General features: G+C 52.1%; 1 protein-coding gene across 1 annotated transcript in view; it reads right to left on the reverse strand.

Annotated features, from left to right (window-relative positions):
* GLP1R (glucagon like peptide 1 receptor) overlaps positions 1–22700 on the reverse strand; it is a 34922-nt gene that overhangs the window by 4173 nt on the left and 8049 nt on the right. The window contains exons 3-12 of the mRNA XM_049652746.1: positions 21684–21791; positions 13938–14056; positions 13472–13578; positions 9690–9843; positions 9006–9165; positions 4446–4506; positions 3836–3905; positions 3624–3712; positions 3162–3300; positions 2215–2256 (exon numbers count right to left, since the gene is read on the reverse strand). Coding sequence (XP_049508703.1) covers positions 2215–2256; positions 3162–3300; positions 3624–3712; positions 3836–3905; positions 4446–4506; positions 9006–9165; positions 9690–9843; positions 13472–13578; positions 13938–14056; positions 21684–21791 — 1049 coding nt within the window. The remainder of the gene's footprint in view (positions 1–2214; positions 2257–3161; positions 3301–3623; positions 3713–3835; positions 3906–4445; positions 4507–9005; positions 9166–9689; positions 9844–13471; positions 13579–13937; positions 14057–21683; positions 21792–22700) is intronic.

A 22700-nucleotide genomic window follows, 5' to 3' on the forward strand; every position in this document is an offset into this window, starting at 1 on the left:
TTGGGGGCAAGCATGTGCTGCCAGCATGGCTTTGGGGAAGAGGAGGGAGAAGTGGGAAATGGGAACCTCGGGGGACTGAGAAGATGAGAAGGGGCAGAGAAGAGCCTCACTCTCTCCAGTGTGCATAGGGACACCTGTCACCCTGTCCCTGTCCTTGGGACATAAGGCAGCAGAACATAGGCCCAGGGAGCGCATCACCCCCCTGGCTGAGAACCATTCCTGAAGGGAATGCCACCTGTGTTCCTCATATCTCAACATTTTCTTCAGTTTTTTAGGAAGTTCTTTGTAAGGGCTCAGATGCGGGGGAGAACCAGGGCTGGAACATCCTACTGTCCCCCACCCTCTCCCCCACCATGGATCAAGGGCCTGTAGGACAAAGGCCCCCATGAGTGTCCTCTACAACAGCCTCCTCTCCTTCCGTGGCCCACCCACCCCACAGGGAGCCTAGCCAGCCCTCTGAGACTGGCCCAGAGGAACAGCCAGAAGGCATTAATGGGCCACGCTGAGCCTGGCTCTACCTCCCCTTCCCAGTCCCTGCGTTAGTGGAGACCTCTCCCAGCCCCCAGCTCTCCCATCTTCTAGCTGTGGAACTGGGCTATTCGTTTCATTTTGCCAAGTCTTACTTTTCTCATCTGTAAAATGAGGATAACACCTGCTACGCAGGACTGGCTTTAATAAAACATACGGGCACCTTACACAAAGTAAACATTCAGGAAGTGTTTCCCTCCCTTTTGGAGCTCCACATGCTCTAAGCATCATGACCGCCATTTCACAGAAGAGGAAACAGGTTTCAAAACTTGCCCAAAGTCACACAGCTCACTAAGCAATGGGGCCTGGATGGGAGCAGAGACCTGACTCCAAAGCCCATGTCCCGCATCTTTCCTGCTCTTTGAGTCATCTCACAGCATCCTGAAATACCAAGGTCTCCTCCACAGCCACCCTGTGCCCTCCACACTCACAGTACAAGTAAATTAATGCATTAATGCAGACTCTTAAGCCCTCTGAACTCTGGGACACCAGACTCTGTGACAGAAGCCACACAAGGAGAGCCAGGGTCTTTGAGGAGCAGGGTTCATGGGTCATCTGAGCCCAAGACTCACTGATAGAAACCCTCACCTGGGCCTGAATGGAGTCAACAGAGCCCTCAGTTTGTCCCCCAGACTCTGAGGTGGGGGGTTTCCTACCCCCTCTTCCCTGCTGGGGTTAATCTTCTTGTGAATACTTCCCCTATGGTGCCACGTCCAGTACTATAATTTGTTCCCCCTCTGGAAGGAATGGGGTGCGGTGCTGTGGCATTTGTGATACCCAGTGATGATGGGGATCGCTCCTACTCTGTTCCAGCACAAAGCTGGGTGCCTGAGCAGAAGGGGCCTTCCCCAGCACCACAGGCACAGACATCCCGCCTAGGAGCTGACTATCTTGGACAGGGGAGGGCTATGGTCCAGCAGGGTCTGCAGGAGAGGACGTGGGACTCAGCAACAGCCCGCTTCTTCTACCCCTACAGCCTGAAAGCCACAGAAAGAACACACCCCTTGGCCATTGGCGGGCTGGGGCTCTCACCTGCACACACAGGGTGGGTGCTTTCCTCTTTCTATTAGGATGCATTTGAATCCCATCTCTGCCACCACTTCTAGACCAAACCTGGGGCATGTTTCCTACTCTCTCCGATCTTCAATGATATCATTGTGAAAAATGGGAATATTAAAACCATAGGGATTAGCAGAGATTTTTTTCTTGGGGGTGGGGTGGGGAGGGAGGAAGCAGTGACGATTAAATAAGATAATGAGTATTAAAGCCCCAAGGATGTGACTTGGGCATGTCTGCTGTTGAATCAACTTGTAACAATCACCATTGCCTGTTCATTCAGGACCCCCTTAACACAAGGCTGGGTCTTCCCCAAGTTCACATCCATTAGGGTATGCCCGCCCACGTGTGTGTGTGTGTGTGTGTGTGTGTGTGTGTGTGAGAGAGAGAGAGAGAGAGAGAGAGAGAGAGACAGAGACAGAGAGAGACAGAGACAGAGAGACAGAGAGAGAGAGGAGATATCCATGCATAGAAAACAATACACGGACAAGATGCCTTCTCAGCTCTAGCGCCCAGCGGGATGGATAGGGGGTTTCCGCTGAAAAGATTGATGGGAGCCACCACTGACAACTCTAGAACAGCCAACAGTAGCAGCCCACAAGGGTCCCCACATCCCTTCTCAGGCCTTACCTCATTGTTGACAAAGCAGTACAAGATGGCCACCATCAGCCCCTGGAAACAAGAGTCATATCAGCAAAGAGGAAGCAGGAGGGAGGGACCCTGTAGGTAGACCCTGAAGCTCCTTGGGGCCCCAGCCCCAATATCCACCTCCTCAGACTGGGCATAGCCAAAGCTGGAGTGGTGGGTTCCTTCTCCTTTCCTTGCTGGAGGAACAAGAAGCCTCCTTGCTCAGATACTGAGAGGCTCTTCAACTACCCTCTCCTTGAGGAAGTCTGACCCGAGAAAGTACACCACCTCTGATCGTGGGCCATTTTCCCCTGCCATGGCTCCATCTGTTCATTCAGCAGACCCAGCATTCCCAAACTGTGATCTACATGCGTGTGCACATATGTGTAAGGGCACATGCATGCGCTTACATGCTTGTGGCCCTCCCACAAGCCTCCTGAGGGGCTGAGGCCAGGTTCTCATATATCTATGCCCCCCAGTGACACTCATACACCCTCAGCATCATCTGATACTAGTGGGGAGGTTGAGTTCCTGACTTTGGAAACTACATAACCTGGAAAATCTTATTTCAGCATCTCTGAGTATCAGTTTCCTCCTTGGTAAAATCGGATGATCCTGCCCACCTCCTGGGATGCTATGAGGATTAAATGCACGATGTGTGCAAAGCCCCTGGTGCCCAGTAACAAACAGCCTGGTAGATGGCAGTTGTGATGCCAGGCTGGATGCCCACAGTTACATCTGGGAAGGCTTCTTGTCCCATGTGCTTATAGAGAAGACTGGCCTGGGTGCTGGACACCGATTTAGCCCTGGCTCTAGTCCACCCATAGCCCTCTGGGCATGGCCCACTTTCCCCCTAGGCCGCAGGGTGCCCATCTGCATGGTGCAGGCTGGTCTCTGCCCCACTCCCACTCTGACACTTGGCAAGTGAGGACCCCCAGCCATGAGGTCACCTGGAAGGAGGTGAAGGAGAGCTCTGTGAACAGCTTGATGAAGCGCAGCGTCCCCCGTGCATGTTCATCCATCACAAAGGCAAAGACGACCTCGTGGGTTCCCAGCAGGGGGATGAGTGTCAGTGTGGACTTGGCAAGTCTGGGGGTGGGGTGAAGACATCATTCTGGAACTCTCCCATGGATGTGTATCCCCTTTCTGTGCCCCAAACCCACACCTGAGTGACAGACATTCTCCCACCCCAAATATGCTGGGATGGGATGCCTGGTGGGAAGTACACCCAGGTCAAGACACCCAGAAGCCCAGGAGATGCCCAGGTCCAGGGCTAAGGGCAAGGCTTGGGGTCCTGGGCTGGGCCAGGTGGGAGAAGAAGGTCACACAATGTTCCAAGCTCCGAGCCCCAGGATCTCTATTCTGGAAGCAAGGGTGAAGGGCGCCCATGAAAGCCAGCTCAGGTATATCACCTGCACTTGATGTCCGTCTTGCACATGAGATTGGCTTTCAGTTTGGACACCACAATGCAGATGACCCGGACAAAGATGAGGAAGTTCACCTGCAGGGCAGATGGGAGGGAGTGGCTGGAGGCCCCTTCAAAACACCGCCCTGTTTCCAGGCCTTCCCCCAGCAACACCTGTCCAGCCAGAACTGCCACTCCCATCCCCACACCATCACTCACCCCAATGGCAAAGAGAATGGGCAGCCGGATAATGAGCCAGTAATTCATGTTTGAGTTTCTGGTCCAGCAGCTGGAGAGGAAGAGAAATACACAAGTACCCAGTTGGACACAGAGCCCCCAGCTCACAGTGCAGGTACAGGGGCACACAAGCACATGTGGCCATGCAAAGTGACCCTCACAGAGCCACATAAATGCTGCCACAAGGAGCTACCCAGTCCCATAGACTCATGCAGAGTCCTTCAAGCCACAAACACACACACACACACACACACACACACTCCTAAATACATGGTCACACAGAGAGATACACACAGCCCTTTGTGAACCAACAGTCATGATGCCTAGCATCATACACAAAATAGCAGGAACATTTCACAGTTATTATAGAAAAGTCATTGCATACCCCATGGACCCAGCACCATTTGTTATCACCCAGTCCCAGGAAGGGATAAGGAAGGGGTACTAAGGAACTAAATTCATAAATTAAGCTCCTGATCCCTCGGTTTATCCTCCCAACAGGTGGTAGCCACGTACCCCAGGGGCCAGGGAATCCCAGGGGGTTTGAGGATGGGGACCTCAGCACACCCATGCCCAGGAGCAGGACACTCACCCTTCATCCTCATAGAGGTACTTGACAATGCCCCAAGGGATAACAAACAGCAGGGGGACACCTAGAAGAGAGAGGGGAAGAGAGAGGGGAGAGGGCTGGCAGGCCTGACCCACCACCATGCACACCCAGAGGCCTCTATTTACCCAGGCCTCTCCCGCCTCCAGCCCTTTCCCTCACCTGACTCCAAAACCACTTTCTAGCAGGTTTGGAACTTGGATGGTCTGGGAGCCTGGGGGAGTGGAGGCAGCAGGAACACCTCCGTGCCCCCACCCCCCATCCCTGCCCAACTCCCTGGAGTCTTCCTCAGAGAGAGGATCGCACCACACTGTGGCTATATCTGAGATAAGATGAGATCGGGCGCGTTCAGGGTGGTATGTCCGTAGACACTGTGGCTGTATCTGTCCTAACCAGTCCCCCCCATCCCAGGCACACTGTGAGAGCTTGCCCCCAAGTCCAGGCTGAGACATGAGGATGCAGACACCAGAGTAACAGAGGACAAGGCCATGGAGTGGGAAGAACATTCTAGATGAGGTGGAGCAGGCCAACCCACTGATGCCCTTCTCCTCCTGCTGCTGCCCACGTGCCCATCTCAGTCAACTCCTTCACGCTCCAGAAGCCCCTCCAGCTACCTGTTCTCTACCCGCATGCACTACAAGTGGCTGGGCAGAAGCCTGGAGTAGAGACAGGGGCCCCGTCCTTGATGCCAACAGCCCAACTAATGGCACAGTGGCCCACGGTAACAACAGCTCCAATGTAACACTTTCCACTTGGCTGAGACTCAAGTGGTGTGGCAGACAGCCTCTAGGAAGGTCCCCAGCGACCCTCACCTCCTGGTATCTACACCACCATACAGGCTGTGCTGTATCGGGATTGGTCTGTGTGACCAAGAATGTACTCAGAAGCGATGGCAGGTCACTTCTGAGATCAGGTTATAAAAGACTGTTAAAAGGTTAAAAAAGGCTTGTCTTGGGCTCTCTCTCAGTCTGATCACTTGCTCTGGGGGACACCGGTGGCCATGTCATGAGGGCACTCAGCCAGCCAGTGGAGGCCCCTGTGGCAAGGAATGGAGGCCCCCACCCCACAGGTAGCAAGGACCTACACTTCTTGCCAACAACCTTGTGAGTTTGCAAGGGATTCTCCGACTCCACTGAAGACTTGCTGTGACAGCAGCCCCAGCCAACAGCGTGTCTGCATCTCTGTTAGAGACCTTGAGCCAGAGGCATGCAGCTAAGTTAAACCAGATTCCTGCCCATAGAAACTGCAATAGGAAATTGCTGCTTTAAGTGGTGAAGTTGTGGGGTCATCTGCTCTGCACCCGGAGCTAACGCATCCAGCTGGTTCCCAGTTCCTTGAGGGTACAGCGTCACTCATTCTCAGAGCCTCAGGGCTCGGCTCAGCCTGAGGGTTCAATATGTTTGCTGAATTCAAATGGACTGTCCGTCCTCACGACAGATGGAGATGAATGAGGAGCTCTGGAGGGTTCAGGTGGGACTAGAGAGCAAGGCTGCCAACCCACACCCATGCCAACCACCTTCGGTGGCTTTCTGCACCAGCTCTCCATGCCTGTCTCTGTGGGCGCCCCTCCCGGGGTTGGAGATGTGGGCGTCAGGTATAGGTGAGAGTGTGTGTGTTAAGGTGTGGACACAGATGTGAGTGTGTGGTGGGCAGGGCCATGCACAGGCATGTGTAGCTTTAGGGGGTCTCTCCCCAGAACACATTGCCAGGGCAGAGCCCTATTGACAGTCCTTCCTGTCATCACGATCCATGTCCTCAATAGCCATTCCCAAGCAGTTCATCTGCCAGGAGCTACTGTGCATGACAGTGAAGACAGGGAGGAAGCCGAGAAACTCACAGCTGGTCAGCATTCTTCATCAGGTACCTTCCTCCTTGGCCATTTGTTTTTACACAAACCAGACCTCTGAGCATCCACGATGCTTTAGTAACAGGCCTTCATGAGACTGGACAAGGGATGGGTGGCTTCCAAAGGCCTCAGAATATAGCATGGAGCCTGCCACAATGAAGATGCTCAGACAGCATGGAAGGAAGGAATGATGGGTGGATCCACTGGGAAGGGAAACTCTCCTGGCAAGAACATGCCAATTCCCTGAGCCACACACACATGCGGAAACCTCCTTTCTGGGCATTCCCAGCCACCTTTTGTCCTTTTTCTCTGAGATCCCACTCAGAATTGGGGAGCTCACTCATGGCATCAGCAAGACCTGGTGAACTTCACTCATTTACCAGCCTCTCCTTAACAAGGCCTTTTCTGCCACATGCAACCATTACACACCCCCTCATTCCCTGCTGGCTGCATCTTTCTCCCATTTAGAAAATCAACAAGACAGGCTGGAGAAAAATCGCACATTAAGAAACACAGAACTGGCCCCGAGAAGCAATGACTCCCTCGTCCATCACTTGCCTCCCTCCCTTGCAGCCTCCCTGTGGTGGGTAATGGGGCACCAGCTGCCCATGGATGGCAGCAGGAGCTGACGTCTTTTGGGACTCTCCAGCTGTGTCAGAGTTATAATTTTAATCCTTCTGCTTGCATGTGAAGCTAAAAGTTGTTTCCAAGCATCCCAAAGTGGGCTAGGTCTCCTGGCCCCACAGAAGAGCTCTTTGGAAAGCTTTCTCTCTGTCCTCTGTCTTTGTCCCTCTCTCTCTGCACCTCCCCATCCCAATTCCACAAGATAAGGGTGTTCTTATTGGGAAGGAAAGTCCCCCAGGTCCTACCCTGGTGCCCCTCAGACTCTGAGCCCTGAGCTGCAGCATGAGGTGGTGGGAAAGGATGAGCTCCCCTTCCCCCTCCTCCATTTCCCACTCAGAAACCTCCAGGATGCCATGTGTCCCCACCAACCCTCCAGCAACCACCCCCGCTCCTCTGCACACAGCACAAGGTCCCCTCTGATTGTTCCTGCCCTCAGGTCACCATGGAGACAGGCACTAACAGTGTTGACGCTATTTCCCAGAATGGACAGACATAGTCCCCCACCTTAAGGACAGCCTTCCCAGAGCCCCCTCAATGACCTAACACCGCCCCACCCTCCATTAGCTGCAGGGCTCTCCAGCTGCCCACTGCCTGGGTGACTGCCCTACCCTCGGAGGGGCGGAAGAGCAGGGAAGGATGGGCCCGTGGGGAGGTGGGGGAAGGGTGGGAGCAGGGAGTTGTACACAGAGGAGAGACCCACCTGCCCAGAGGCCTGAGCTCGCTCACCTTGGCTATTAAGGGACCAAAGAGGCAATGCAGGACAGAGAACTTTCCATGACAGGCAGCAGCCCAGGGCCTGGGAGTCAGGAGGCCTGGTTCCAGTGCTTGCTCTGCCTGCAAAGCCCTGCCCTCTCTGGGCCTTGGGTGCCTTCCAGACACTGATCGCCCTCTTTAGAGGTACTCTTCTACAACAGGGCCACAAAGAGCCAGGTGGCGGAGGGACACCGGTAAAAGGGAATTCAGGGTGAGGACAGGGGCAGGGAGGCTGAGAGGGCCAGAGAAAGCGCACAGCCAGGGGGCCAGACAACCTGTGGAGGCTTCCTGAGGAGGCGGGCTGGACCGAGGACAGCCTTGCAAAGGCTCAGAGGCAGGAGCCAGTATGGGAGGGGGACATCACACGTGGCTGTGACTGAGGCGGGAGGTCCCCAGTGGTCAAAGTAACCTGAGGCAGGCGAAGGAAGGAATGACAGTGGTGAATGAATGAACGGCAAGCTTGAGGTGGAAGGCAGGCTCCTGTGGCGTGGGCAGGGACACTGGCAGATTAGGAAGGGCCAGAGGGCAAGGCCCATTCTCTGGCTCCATCCAGGAGGGGGCTCCCGCGGGCCTCTCCAGAGTAAGTGCTGCTGCCTGTGTTTTCCCTGTAGTGGGGTGGGGGTTGGGGAGCTGCTGGTGGGCTTCTCAGCCCCTGTTCTCATCAGAATCGCACGCGGCGAGAGGCAGAAGCACAACCAGAAATGTTCCAGCAAAAAAAAAGACACGATAGTTCTCGGCAAACTTTTTTGGCTAGAACATTTCCAGCTGGGCTCCAGGCACATCCGCGGTCCACCCTTTCCTCAGCTGGCTTCTGGCTGCCAGCCCTGCCCTGCCCGGCTCTCCTCTAAGCCCTCCTCTTCATCATCAGCTGACAGAGCCACAGCCCCTCAGCCCTCACCTCCTGACCCCTTACCCTGAAGCCCAGGACTCTCCCCTTCCCTCAGGGCCTGGGTACCAAGGACTGGGTATGGGGCTCCATCTCCAGGGGTCTTAGCAGTAGAGGTGTTTGAGGACAGTGCATGGCTGCCCATGGTGTGTGTGTGGTGTATCTGGCCAGAAAGGGGGGAGACCTCTGTTTCCATTAGGTGGGGCAGGTGATGCAGAGACGGGAGGGTAACCATAGCCCTCTGCAGTGAGTCCCGTGCCCAGGACAGAGTTATCCAGTGGGCCCTGCCCTTGGCCCAGCAGTGTGTTCTGAGCACCAAGAGGGCTTCCTGGGGGCAGCCTGAGGGCAGTAGTCCCAAGAGAGGTCAGGGTCCCCCGCCTCCCATGCCATGGATTGGGGTGGAAGAACACGTAAGATGAATGATAGTCGACCTTACCCCAGCCTATGCTCAGATAGAGCCTGAAGATGCGCTGCTCGGAGAAGACTGAGAAGGCCAGCAGCGTGTACAGGTACACGCCCTCCACCAGGAGCCAGTAGTAATTGGCCGCCACGCAGTACTGCATGAGCAGGAACACCAGGCGGCAGCCCAGAGAATCCTGGGGGCAGAGGAAGAGTCCCCAGGGGACATAGCTCTGCCTCCTGCCTCTCTTGATCCCCCTCCCCATCCTGCCCCAGATGCAAATACCGGATGAGAAGCCCTAACACCGTTTTGCCAGGGCCAGGGCCAAGAAGTTGACCTGCTTTAGCTCACTGAATCACTACCCTGAGTAGAAGCAGCTAATATTATCCCCATAGAGGTGAGGAAACGGAGGCTCAGAGAAGTTAAAAGACTTGTCCCAAAACTATACAGCTAGTAAGTAGCAGAGCTGGGATTCAAGCCTGGGTCTGTTTCCAAAGACCATTTCCTGTGTCAGAACTTCTTAAGCGCAGGGAGGGTGTCTACATCCTTAGACTGGGGGCTCCCCAGGGTGGACTGCCTCTCCCATCCGACTGGGGACTCCCTAAGGACCAGGTGTGGCAGTTCTTGCCTTTCTTTGTGCCTGGCCTGGGTGGGGTTGGGAAGGCTTGCCTTCACTGACTGTCCATCCCTCCCCAGGCCCTTCCTGAACACATCACACACCTGGTAGGAGAGGAGCCCATCCCATTGGTGCTGCTGGGGGGCTGTGCTGTACATCCACTTGAGGACCGCGTCCCTGATGAAGACGGACAGCGCTCGGAGGATGAAGGACGCAAACAGGTTCAGGTGGATGTAATTCCGGGTGCAGTGCAGGTGTCTGTGGGAGAAAACAGGGCTCTTTCCTAGCAAGGTGGCTAGCAGTTCTGCTCCACAACCCCCCAGTTCATGCTAACATGCACCACAGGCATGTTTCCGCATCTGGGACTGAGCCTCTGTCTTTTCTTCCTCTGAAAATGCCCCTCTGCCTCGTATCCTTGAAAGTTCTTGGGTCCAATATGAGTCTTGCCTCTCCATGGAGCCTTCAGGTGTGTGGTCACTGCCACCATCCACCCTCATCCACACTATCTTCCTCTCTACAGCATCTTCTTCTCTACAAAGTCATGTATAATCCAAGTGATTTATGTGTGAAGACCACCTTCCCCAATGGAGACTTTGCTTTGCTTCTTGAGGACAGGACCCACATCTCACACGCTTCAGGGGCAGACTAGGGCTAAGCACGTAGTAGGAATTCAAACACTATTAGACACAATTTCAATATCCTTTCATGTAAAAACACAGAGCAAACTGCAAATACAAGGGCGTTTTTTAACCTGATAAGGGCTATCTACCCAAACCCGGAACAAACATCATTCTTAACTGAGAAATTTTATAAGCATTTCCTTCAAAATCAGGAAAATAAGGATTATCTAGCCTTACAAAGCTATCATCACATCTATTCACCATTGCAATATAGATCCTGGCCACTGTAAGAAGGCAAGGGGGAATAATCCATACGAATTGGAGATAAAGGAACGAAATTTTCATTATTTATAGATAGTAGAGTATATTCATAGAGAATCTGAGATAACCTACACACAAATTATTAGAACTGATAAATTTCATTCAACATGGCTGCTGATGTGTGTTTATATATATCAGCAATAAACAAATAAAAAGTAAATTTTAAAGATTCATATGTAATTTTTTAATTGGCTACATAGAAATAAGTCTAACAGAAGATGGGCAAGATCTCTATGGAGGATACAATAACATTTGCTTAAAATAGTTAGACAAGACTTAAAATTACACATTCATGGATAGACTCACTATTTTGAAGGTGTCAATTCTCTCCACATTAACTGATAAATTAATAAAAAATAGCTATAATAAAAATTTCAACAGTGTTGATTTTTTGTTTTCCTGGAACTCTCAAAACGTATAAAGAACCAAGGGTCAAGCATAGTCTGGACCCTCCTAGAGACCCACAAAGTAGACGGGGCGCCTGGTGGCTCAGTCAGTTAATTATCCGACTTTGGCTCAGGTCATGATCTCACAGTTTGTGGGTTCAAGCCCCGCATCAGGTTCTGTGCTGAGAGCTCAGAGCTGACAACCCAGGCAAAGATAACTCTTGCTGCATGGAAGAGTAAGCCCTACAAACCCAAGGGGGAAAGGATGAGCTGTTACTAAATGGTACTGGACCAATTATACACACACACACACACACACACACACACACACACACACATACATATGAAAAATAAAATTAAATCTCTTATTTTCACCATAGACAAAAATTAATTACAGGTGGATTAAAGAACCATAAGAGAGAGAGAGAATCATAAATAGAGCTTGACATGGGGCTTGATCCCATGACTCTGGAATCATGATCTAAGCCCAAATCAAGAGTCAAACCAATTGAGCCACCCAGGCACCAAGGAAAGATTCCTTAAACAAGATCATAAAGGAATTTGGTCTTTGGAAAAAAATTGATAGTTTTTTTATCAACTGGCAAAATTAATCTTTATCAATTGATAACATTTAGTAATAAACTTTATTAATAAAAATGGATACACTGATATATTTCATTTCATTAAAATTAAGGACTTCCATGCATAAAAGGCACTATAACGTGAGTGAAAAAATCAACCACAGGCTAAAAGAGGATGCATCCTAAATTAGGATCCAGGATATATAATGAATGGCCAAAGAAAAAAGAAAAAGCCAAATAAGCCAATAAAAAAGTAAGCAAAGGATAGGAATAAGCAATTCATAAAATGAAACACAAAAATGCTCGATCTCTCTAGGAATCAGGGATATGCAAATTAAAATCATGAGATATCTCATACCCTTCAGATTAGTAACAGGTGAAAATACTAAATATTGGTGAGGATGTTAAGTAAAGGGAACTCCCATTTATTACTGGTAAGAAGGCAAACTGGTATGACCACTTTGGAGAGTAACTTCATCTAATAAGTTTCCTTTTTTTTTTTTTTTGTAACATTTTTAAAAAACGTTTATTTATTTTTGAGAGAGAGAGAGACAGACAGAGCATGAGCAGAAGAAGGGCAGAGAGAGAAGGAGACACAGAATCCAAAGCAGGCTCCAGGCTCTGAGCTGTCAGCACAGGGCCCAATGCGGGGCTTGAACCCACTAACCACGAGATCATGACCTGAGCCGAAGTCAGACACTTAACCAACTGAGCCACCCAGACACCCCTAATAAATTTTCAAAAGCACATGGCATTCAGACCAGGCAATTCTACTCAGAGGTACATGCCCCTGGAGAAATGCACAAGGGGTCATAAGTAAGAATTTGCCTTGTAGCAAGGTTTGTAATTCAGAGAAGAAAAAAAAAGGAAACACCTCAAATATCCATTAAAGTGATCAAAATAAATTGTAATGTATTATACAATAGAGTCTGGAGTGACGGTTAATATAAAACAGAACTACCTGCGTTAACATAAATGAATCTCACAAAAACATTGCAGGCCAAAAATAACATTGCAAAAGAGTATATACAACATACCATTAAAATACGCAAAGTCCACAGCTATCTATTTGTACAGATACTATAAATGTGGAAAAAGTATAGAGATGCCTGGGGATTATAAGTAGCCCCTTCAGGGCTTTCCTCTGGTTGTGGGGGTGGAGAGCAGTGGCAGGGTGGCTACCCAGGGCAGCATGCCCGTGTTGACTCTTTGGTAGGTGTTAGCTCTTGGGCTCGGCATTGGGTGTGCCAGTGATCAGTATCAGCCACTGTATTTTAATATCTCTGAAATACTTCATAATAAAAGGGGAGAATATTCACCGAGTGAATGCATCTATCAAACACTGACTGTGCCCAGCACTGACTGTGCCAGGTGCCATGGGGGTGACAGGAGGAATGAGGCTTGTCCTGTTTCTGTGGGGCTGGTATCCTGAGGTCCCTGCACTCAGAATTGCTCCTGACCTTGAACCCAGCCCCCCTGGCTTACCCTCCACCAAGTGCAGAGGGAGTGGGAAGAACATGGTCCTCTGGAAGGAATGGCTCATGGAGGTTAGACTTAAGGAAGACCTTTTCCAGGGGGCTGATAAGCTCCAAAGAGGGCAGAATCTCTAAATCCTTGAGCTCTTACCTAAAATCAAACTGAATTCCTGATGATTTAAGCTTCACATGCTCAGCTGAAGGGGATGTGCCCTAATCCCACCACCCACTATGAAGGTCTGGGGATATGTGCTTTGTGTGTTTGTGTGGTGTTTGTTTTTTTCTCTTTTGCAGTATTCTATGTAGGCTCTTACAGAGTAGAGATATGGCAAACGGGGCCATATCCCGTGTTTTCAGCCTCGTATTCAGTGGACAGGCTCTCCGGAGATCTCCTAAGAGAAGCACCTGCAGCACTGTCACTTTAGTTTGGTGCTCCCTCATCCACTGGGGACAGCGTGGGGAGCTGGAATGAAACAGCCCCTCCGGGCCCCCAGGCCCCTTACCTGAAGCTCAGGAGGATGGCCGAGGCGATGACCAGAGCGGAGAAGGAGAGTGTGTAGCCCACCGTGTAGATGATGGAAAAGGACAGGAGCTGCTCCTCTGGGGAGCTCTGTGTGCACACGAGGGATACAGTGCACGTGAGGCAGCCCACGCCCTCCTCTCCCACATCTGTCTTTCCCATGGGACAGGGAGAGGCGGGGCCCCAGGTCAGGCTGCACCAGGGACTTCAGAACTAAGAAAGAAAATAACCTATGGCAATGGTCCTTGGATTTCCAGGGCCTTGTCCCAAGGCCAGTGGGGTGAACACACATGGCCTCTGCCCAGCAAGCATGGTGTGCAAAGCCCCCAGAAGCAGGGGGATAGACAAGATGACCACAGGCCAGCCCACCAGATGCCCAGGGGCCCTGCTCCAGTGCAGCTGGGACCCCATTACCCCTCACTGACTCGGAGCCCCCATCTGCAACTCACTCTCTCCCCTCGCTTGGACTCCTCACACTCAGACAGGTTCCTCCAGGGCAGGCTGGAGTTGTCCTGGCGCAGCCACAGGCCCTCGGCTGTGCAGAACCGGTACACGTGGCCCTGCAGCACTGGGGCAGAGAGACGTGGGAGCTGAGCCCAACACCACAGAGACCTCATTCCTCCCTGCCCTGGGGCCCCCACTGCTCCCCCAGGACTGACCTCTTGGAGTTGGCAACACCTCTGAGACACACACACACACACACACACACACACACACACACACACACATTCAGGCCTTCCTCTCTTGCCATGTGCCCATTTGGCCCAGGGACAGGAAAGGCAGTCGCTAAGGGCCACCCAGCACCACCTTCAGCCTTTCCTCCTGGCCACCCTGGGATAGAGTTTGATGAAGCCATGTTTTTGAGATAACTCTAGCCCATTCCCATGTCCTGCCTCCAGCCTCAAATCACACTGCTGACAAGGTCTGGTGCTGAACACCAGTGGCCTTCAACAGCTCCATAGCCACCCACTGTGACTTCGAATTTTCAGGACTAGCCCCTGCCTCCCTCCAACACTTCATAGACAGAGTAGATCCTGGGAACAGATGGGCTCAGAGCTCCTGAGAGGAAGAAAGAGGCACAGCACTGCCTCCGGGAGCCTGTCTGAGGGGGAGACACAGTCCTGCCCTAGGGAGCTCCAGTCTGAGTGGGGGAGACACAGCCCTGCCCTCAGGGAGCCCCAGTCTGAGTGAGGGAGACATAGCCCTGCCTCACGGAGCCCAAATCTGAGGGGAGACACAGCTCTGCTCTCAGGGAGCCCCAATCTGAGGGGAAGACACAGTCGTGCCTTTAGGAAGTCCTAATCTGATGGAAATGACAGTCTTATGCTCAAAGACAGTCTGATCTAAAAGGAATCCAATGTCAATGGTAGAGGCACAGCCCTTGGAGACTCTCCATTCAAAGAGGGAAAACCCAGCTCCTCCCTTCGAGTAGCCCCTAGTGAGATGCTGGGGACAGAGACTGCCCTTGGAGACCTCCCAGTCTGAGAGGAGGGAGAGATCCAGCCCCTGTCCTCAGAGAGCTTTCATTCTGAAGGAGGAAGCACAGTTCCTGGCTCCAGGGAATCAAGACTCTCACAGGAAAAAAACAGTCCTCAGAAAGTAATAACATAAATGCAAACCGAGAGAGATCAAACACAGGCCCAACAGAGCTGGGGTGGACGCTGTCTGTGCTCATTCACACACATCAAGTCTGACCTGCCCTGCTGGCCCCCTACCCAGGGAGGTGAGTGGCTTGTGGTCCCTGGTTCCCTGTGAGGTCATGAAAGGGAATAAGGGGTTTACTTGTGCCTGGGAGGAAATGCCTCATTGCCTTCCTGGAGGAGAATGTAAGTCTGACCCCAGAGCCAGGAACCCGGGGACAAAAACGAGGTTAGGGTTAGCACAGGAAGATTAAGGAGGGAAACTGGAGCCAGGACAAAATGTAAAAGATTTAAAAATTCTAAAGGACTAAAAGATTTTAAAGACCAGTCATGGGATGAAGGTGCAGTGGGAGGGAGGGAGGAAGGATGGGAAGCATTGGAGGCCCTGGTCACAAGTTTCCAGGTGGAGGAGTAGCAGTAAGAACTGTGTGTGGGAAGAGGCTCATTAACATGTGTACATGAGGGTAAAAGCAGAGGGAGGCAAACCTTAAGAGACTCTTAAACAAAGAGAACAAACTGAGGGTTGCTGGAGGGGAGGTGGGGGGGGGGGTTGGGCTAAATGGGTGACGGGCATTAAGGAGGGTACTTGTTGGGAGGAGCACTGGGTGATGTATGTAAGTGATGGATCACTGGGTTCTACTCCTGAAACCAAGACTATACTGCATGTTAACTAACTCAAATTTAAATAAACAAATTAATTAAAACAAAAACAAAAAAAATGTGTGCATGATGGGAGTGAGGCAAACCCCAGGGCCTGCCCTGAAAGGGCCCAGCAGGGACGCAGCCATCTAGGCCAGGGATGTTTTACCTTTCACAAACTGTCAGTCTACCCACTGTTGTTATGTATCAGGTACCCGCAGGGCCTATCGCTCAGACCCTTTTCCTTCCAGACCCCCAACCCCCAGTCACCCAGTGCAGCGTCCCTGTTCACTCCTCTCCTTTCTCCCCCTCTTTCATAAAACCTGAACCAAGGCCTTCTTCAGGAGACTGAAACATCTTGTGATACAGTAGAGTAAATCACCTCGCAGTATCAATGCTTCTAGAAGAACATTTTAAGAGACTTTACCTGGAAGAGAAACAAAAACCTAAAAATCTAGTGACAGGACTTCCAGCAGCGAAAAGAGCCTGAGTCCCAATACCCCTCAAATGCATTTATGAACAAAATCAGGCAAAGGCAAAGGCGGAGGAGGGGAGGCATTTTAGGGGAGGCAAACCAGTCTTCAGAGCACTGATGGGGATCTGGGCTGACCCCAGAGGGAGTGAGACTGATGTCAGGGCCTTCACTGGCAGCCCATTTTGATGACAGCAAGGAAGGAGGAAGAGAAGGCAGAGGGACCAAGGGAAGGGAGAGGACATGGTAATGGAGCACAAACCACCGAACCGCCCATTTACCCAGGACTTAGCCCACAGCAGTGTGACCCCGATAATACCCCAATAATACCACAGCTAGATACACCCACAATTGCTGGTTCCCTCCCTACATGCACCTTATACAACCTCTCTACAAGCTACACACAGTATTGGTTTTCAAACACCTGCTGTACGCTTGACAACTTTGAACATCACGACCAAGTTACAAGGTAGGCATGTTAATCCCATTTTATGGATGAAGAAGCTGAGCCTCTTAGTGTCCAAGTGACTTGCCTAAGCTCACCCAGCCAGGAAGTAGCAGAGGCAGGATTCAAACACCTAGCTCTTTGCCTTCAGAGGTCAAAAGTTAGCAGCCAAATTCACTGCTAACAGTCAACAATGGCCATGTGCCATTTCTCTTCTGCCCTTCAGGGCTTGGGTTTGCTAACATTCAGCATCCTCCCAGTAGATCCTCTTACCAGTGTGGATCCCCAGCAGCCTGCACCATTCCTGGGCCTTCTGCTGAGGGCCAACAGGGAAGATGGGGAGATGGTAAATGCACAGATGTGTCACTGGCACAGTATCAAGAGATCACTGCGTCCCCGAGAAGCTCGGGGAACCTATGAGAGTGTGTCTGTCAATTATCCCTCATTAGCAGCCAGTATTAAAAGCCAGGCTGATTCTTGGCCAGGCCTATGGTCCCCAGATGCCCATCTTGGCTGGAGGTAGGGAGGGTCCAGGCACAGCCCTGCTTATCAGCCCAGCTTTATCTGGCCCAGGAACTGCTGGTAAATCACAGCCAGGGGATTGGCTCTGGTCTTGTCAACACCAGGAGGCAGCCGGCCACATGCCAGGAGGCCCAAGGATATTTCATTAAGTCAGACCCTGGTGCTGGAAATAAAACCCCCAATTAAACACTTCCCCTCCCGGAAACTGCAGCGGCGTCTGTAATCAAGCTAACAGCTGCCCTTCCACGTGGATGCAGGCTCTCAGGGCTGTGGAGAGCTGCTCATGAATCCATTAGTTCTTGCACCCTTAGCAACAACAGCGGCCAGCAAGGACTACTGGGCCCCATCTGACAGACGGGGAAGCTACGATTCAGAGACGGTAGTCACAGCCCCATCCCATCGTGGTGGAGTGAGGGTCAAAGGCAGGGCTAGAACTGAAGGCATCAGCTTGGGGTGGGAGACAGCAGGGGTAGTGCATCAATCATGACCCAGGAGAACTACACAGACCCAAGATCAAATCCTGGTTCTGCCCTCAACCAGCTATGCAGCCTGGGGCAGACCTCCCCAGGTCTCAGTTTTCTCATCTGTGAAATGGGAACCATAATGGCTTCTCAGGTCTGTGGTGTGAGGATTAGGAGATAAAGCACGAGAAGTGCCTGGTGCATAGTAGGCCTTCATGACATGGTCACATTGAAAGCCCTGCCGATGCCTTCACCCTAATTTCTCAAAAAAGGCACTCCCCCACTGAGGATGGGGCTGGAACTCAGGACACCACCTCGGCCACAACTCCAGGGCCAAGCTCTGGCCTCGGTCTCTCTGTGGCAACGCTGGCCTGCCATGAAAGCTCCTGGGCTCCACATTACTCAAGGGAGGCACCTGTCAGAGTTTCCGAGAATTGTGAGTTATAGGCCATTTTAAAAGCATTTTATGACTCTCATGTAATGAGAACTAAACTAACAAACAGGTACAGATCAGGAGGGGGTGCAGCTAATGAGACCAGAATGATTTGTAACAAGCAGATCAGCTGTTTGTGGGTAAATGAGGCTGTTGGATGACCCTCAGGCGGCAACAGGCTCTCAGAAGCCACTCAAGCCTTCTGGTTTACAAAGTCTTACTGACACCAGGCATCTCGTTCAAACATGTTCCTTCCTTGACTCATCTGCTTCTGCCCTCTAGAGTCCCAAATTCTGAATTAGAGGGCTCAGAATTCGAGGATGTCTGAGGGCATCCTGTCCCTAGGACATCGTGTGGTTCTGAGGCCTGAGGCCTGGCCCCATCTACAAGGTGATGCCTGGATGTCCTCCCTTCCTGGAGGGTCCTCCTCTCCCCTTCTCCCCCCTTCTCCAACTCCCTTTTGTTTCAGGCCTGGCTCTGATGTCACCTCTCTCTGGAAGCCTTCCTGATGCCACACCCCAGGCAAAAGAGGTGGCTCTGACCTCCCTCAGCACCACTTCCTGAGCCGATAAGCTGACCTCTTCAGCCCTGTGGTGAGGAGTCAGCCCTCCTCCCCAGAGCTGACCTCTTCAGCCCCATGGAGAGGGGTCACCTGTTCTCCGCAGCATACCCACACACACTCCTGAGGTCTCATTAGTACCCCTATCTCCTGACATAGGCCTGACCCGAGTGTCTGGTAATTGTTTTAATCCTTTCTCTAGTCGCACATTCCTCTGACCTGCTCTGCACCCCCTGGGGACAGCATCACTTGGGCTCCCTGCCCTCTATGAGTTTGGCCAATGGGAGGCATAAGTAAAAGGTAGGAGGGCCCCCTGTGTGGCCACAGCCCTGCTGGGTGGCCTCCCCATTCCCACTCCACTCAGATCTAGGAATGCTAAAGCTTCCGCCTCTTAAAAGTCCTTGGTGCTTTATACACCTTACTGGCCCCTTAACCCTGCCCCGCCCCCTGTAAGTGACCCCTCCATTAAATTCTTCTCAAATTCCCAGCTGAGTGTGTTTTCCTCCAGGACCCTGCCTGCGACACCCCTGTCCTTCTTGCTGCCCACCGCCCCACTAACTCATACTGTGAAGTTTCTCCACAGGCTGTTCCCCTTGATCAGCCCAAGAATGCTCCAGTACTGCCCCCTTCTGCTTTCACAATCCCTGGGTGGGTGTTAGGGAAGTCCCTGGTGCCAGCCTCTGCCAAGGGGACCACCAGGACAAGCCAGAGACCACCAGGACAAGCTGTGGGAGCCCATGGTGGGTCTCCCTACAGGTCCCTAACTCAGGGAGGGGAGAGTCCCTACAGGTCCCTAACTCAGGGAGGGGAGAATCAGATCCTGAGTGTCAGAAAAGGGAGTGAATTAGCCTGGTGAGTCAGGGAGGGGGTGGAGACTGGCAGGGGGCCTATGCAGTGGCCAATATCTTCGTGGAGAAAGCAATAAAACTGTGTTCACTCATAAACGGGCACCACCAGGACCTATTTCCTGCTCAAATAAAATTAAAGGTGATGGATGGAGCTGCAAGTGGCAGGCAGAGCTGGGGGCAGCTTAGTGTTGAGTGATGGACCCTGTCCTGGGCCCGGCTCCCTGGGGTCTAGAGGCCCAGCCCAGGCTGGCCAAGCAGCTAGTCCCAAACCTCTCGGACGCAGGGAAAGTCTGTGTATTGGGGGAGGTGGGGGAGGTAAGTAGGGTGGGTGGAGAAAATTAACAGCAACCATTCTTCAAGAACCTGCAATCCTCCCAGCGACCCTTATCACCGGATTTATCCCATCTCCCAGATGGGCGAGTGAGCTGGGGCACAAAGCGGTCTGGGAATCCGCTGAAGCTCACACAGCCACTCACAACATCGGCAAACAGAACCATTAGATTGTAGGACTCGACTTTTTCATTTGTAGGGAGAGGCCAGGCCGCTCACCGCCCTCTCTTGGATGGAGTGTGCCCAGCCAGCAGAGGCCCAAGGCCACCCACCTGTCGTCATGCCCAGAGCCACAGCGACACGCACACATGCGCACACACGTGCATGTAGGCTCACTCAGCCTGGTGCAGCAGTGAAACACACTCTCAGCCAGACTCCAGACCTGATTCCTGGGTCTGCTACCCACTAGCTTGTGGGCTTGGAAAAGGCACGTAGCATCTCTGTGCCTCAGGTTCCTCCTCTATAAAATGAGAGCATAATCAGAGTACTTGCTCATGGGGTAACGCTGTGAGGATGAAATGAGTGTAGGTATGTAAAGTGCTTACAACAGGCCACAGAAGTGCTGCGGGGGTGGCGGGGGTGGTGGTGGGCACAGATCCACCCTGCATCTTACCAGGTGCACGTTCTCCCTGCACACCTCAGGGTGAGGTGGGGGTCCTGAGAGAGCAGAGAAGGAAACAGCCTCCTAGCACTCCTGCTTGGGCTTCATCTGACCTCAGTCCTTTGTTCTGAGGTGATATCCACGCCAGGCCTTCCCAGGTGCCCTAATGTTCCAGTAAGGGGCTGCCTCCTCCAGGAAGACTGCTGGCTTCCCATAATATGAGGACATTTGCTTTTGGGTTGGTTTCTGCTTGAAGGCCTCTTCGAGGCACAGTGGTTAAGAGCACAAGGCTGGCTTCAAATCCTGGCTCTACCATTTACCACATCATCTGGAGCAAGTGGCTGAAACTTTCTGGGGCCTCAGTTTCCTCAGCTGTACAACAAGCATAACCACAGGGTAATTGTAAAGAGTAAATGAATACTCTGCTTTTAAGGCAAGACTTGGCATGTAGGTCGTCAGTACATATTAGCTATCATTATTATGAGAGTCTTTTCTCCCCTTACTGAGACTATGAGCTCCTTGAGGCCAGGGTGCTAGTCTCCTGTTAGCCTCCCTGGTGCTTGGGATAGACAGGTAGTGATGGGGGCGCATTAGGTAGCCCTCCGAGCAGAGTGCCCCCCGCAGGCTCTGGAGGTCCCTGCACTCCAATGACTCTCGCACCCACCCAGACACACCTTTCCTGGTGCAGGGTCCGCTGCAGGCAGGAGTGATCTAGGGAGGGAAGCCCACTGGGGAGGGACAACCCCAGCAGCACCCTGATGACTAATCCCATCTGCGTTCATCTGACCAGTGAGCCTCTGAAGAGTCAGGAGGTAGCCAGGTACCACTACCAGGCATGGGGCACCTACAAACACACATCATACGTACATACATACACACATACACATACCCAGAGTAGTGATGCCTCTGGGTAACCCCCAACCCTAAGTCTGTTCCTACCCAGCTCCTTTCCTGACTACTGGATGGAGGGGGCTTACATTTCTCTCTTAAGTCAGGGGCTGAAACCCCACACTCTACCCTCCCCCTGTCACATGCCAGCATAGGCCCTAGCCTAGGTTACACCTGACACCCCCTACTGTACCCCCCCAGAGGAAAGACAGGGAGCCCACCCATTAGGAGGCCTAAAGATCTTCTGGGGTGGGAACGGCTGTGCCTCGGCAGAAAGGCAGCAGTGTGCACCCTGCTCCAGCTCCACCCCCCTACCCCCCAGCCTCCTGGACACAGGGAAAAGGAGAGAGGACTTACCACTGCTGGCCCAGGGCAGGTACCAGGGGCAGCTGACATTCACAAAGGAGCCCGGCAGCCCGTCTGGCCAGCAGGCATACTCATCGAAGGTCCGATTGCAAAACAGGCCTGGGTGCAGGAGGAATAGTCTCTGAGTCCCCACCCGGCCTGCCAGTGGCACATCCCCTCCACTGCCACCATGGAGGCTGGCAGGGCAGAATCCCTGCACTCGGCTAACCTCTGCTGAGCACTCGCTGTATGCCAAGCACTGTCCCCACCCAGCAGGTACCAGGCCAGGGGACTCAGCCACTTATCAGCAGTGGAACTTCGAGCAAGTTACTTAATGTCTATTTTCTCACCTGTAAAATGGGACTAATCCTGTGCCCACAGGGCCTTTTGGAGACAAATAGTGTGTTATATAGATACTTGAGCATGGTAATTAAGTGCTCAATAAATCCCTATGGGCCATTCCTTTTTTTTTTTTTTTTTCTTTTTTGGAACTTTCAGTGGACCCATGATTTATTCAGACTCCCTATGAAGGCAGTATTCAAACAAGGGAAAGACTGATTATACAATTGCTGAGATCAAAATGGAAGACTGCCTCAGTGTGAAAATAAATTGCAACGCAAACATCTAAGAAGAGTGCCTATAGGCCTATTCTTAAAGTATACATCATAGATGAGGGGGGAACGGTAGCTCATGAGGCTCGAATAACCCTCTACAGCCGCTGTGCTGTGATTGCAGGGTCCAGCCAGCTCCAAACTTCTGCTCTTTAGACCACCCCATAAACTCCTCTGAAACATTTATTCCTATAAATATGTTGGTTGGGCCTCCAGCCCCAGCACAGGCCAGAAGTGCTAAGGAGGACACAGAATGGAAAGGCCAGGTCCCTGCTTCCAAGAGGCTTGAGCTGGAGAAAAGGGGAATAAGATGGCACCCCCAGGTATAGGGCAGGTGTGACATCCTAGAGAGGCAGATGATGCCCAACCATAGCTTGGTGGTGGGGAGCGCCTTCAAAGTCTCCAGGGGATCGGTTGG

Source organism: Panthera uncia (genome assembly GCF_023721935.1).
Source record: "Panthera uncia isolate 11264 chromosome B2 unlocalized genomic scaffold, Puncia_PCG_1.0 HiC_scaffold_24, whole genome shotgun sequence".
NCBI lineage: Eukaryota > Metazoa > Chordata > Mammalia > Carnivora > Felidae > Panthera > Panthera uncia.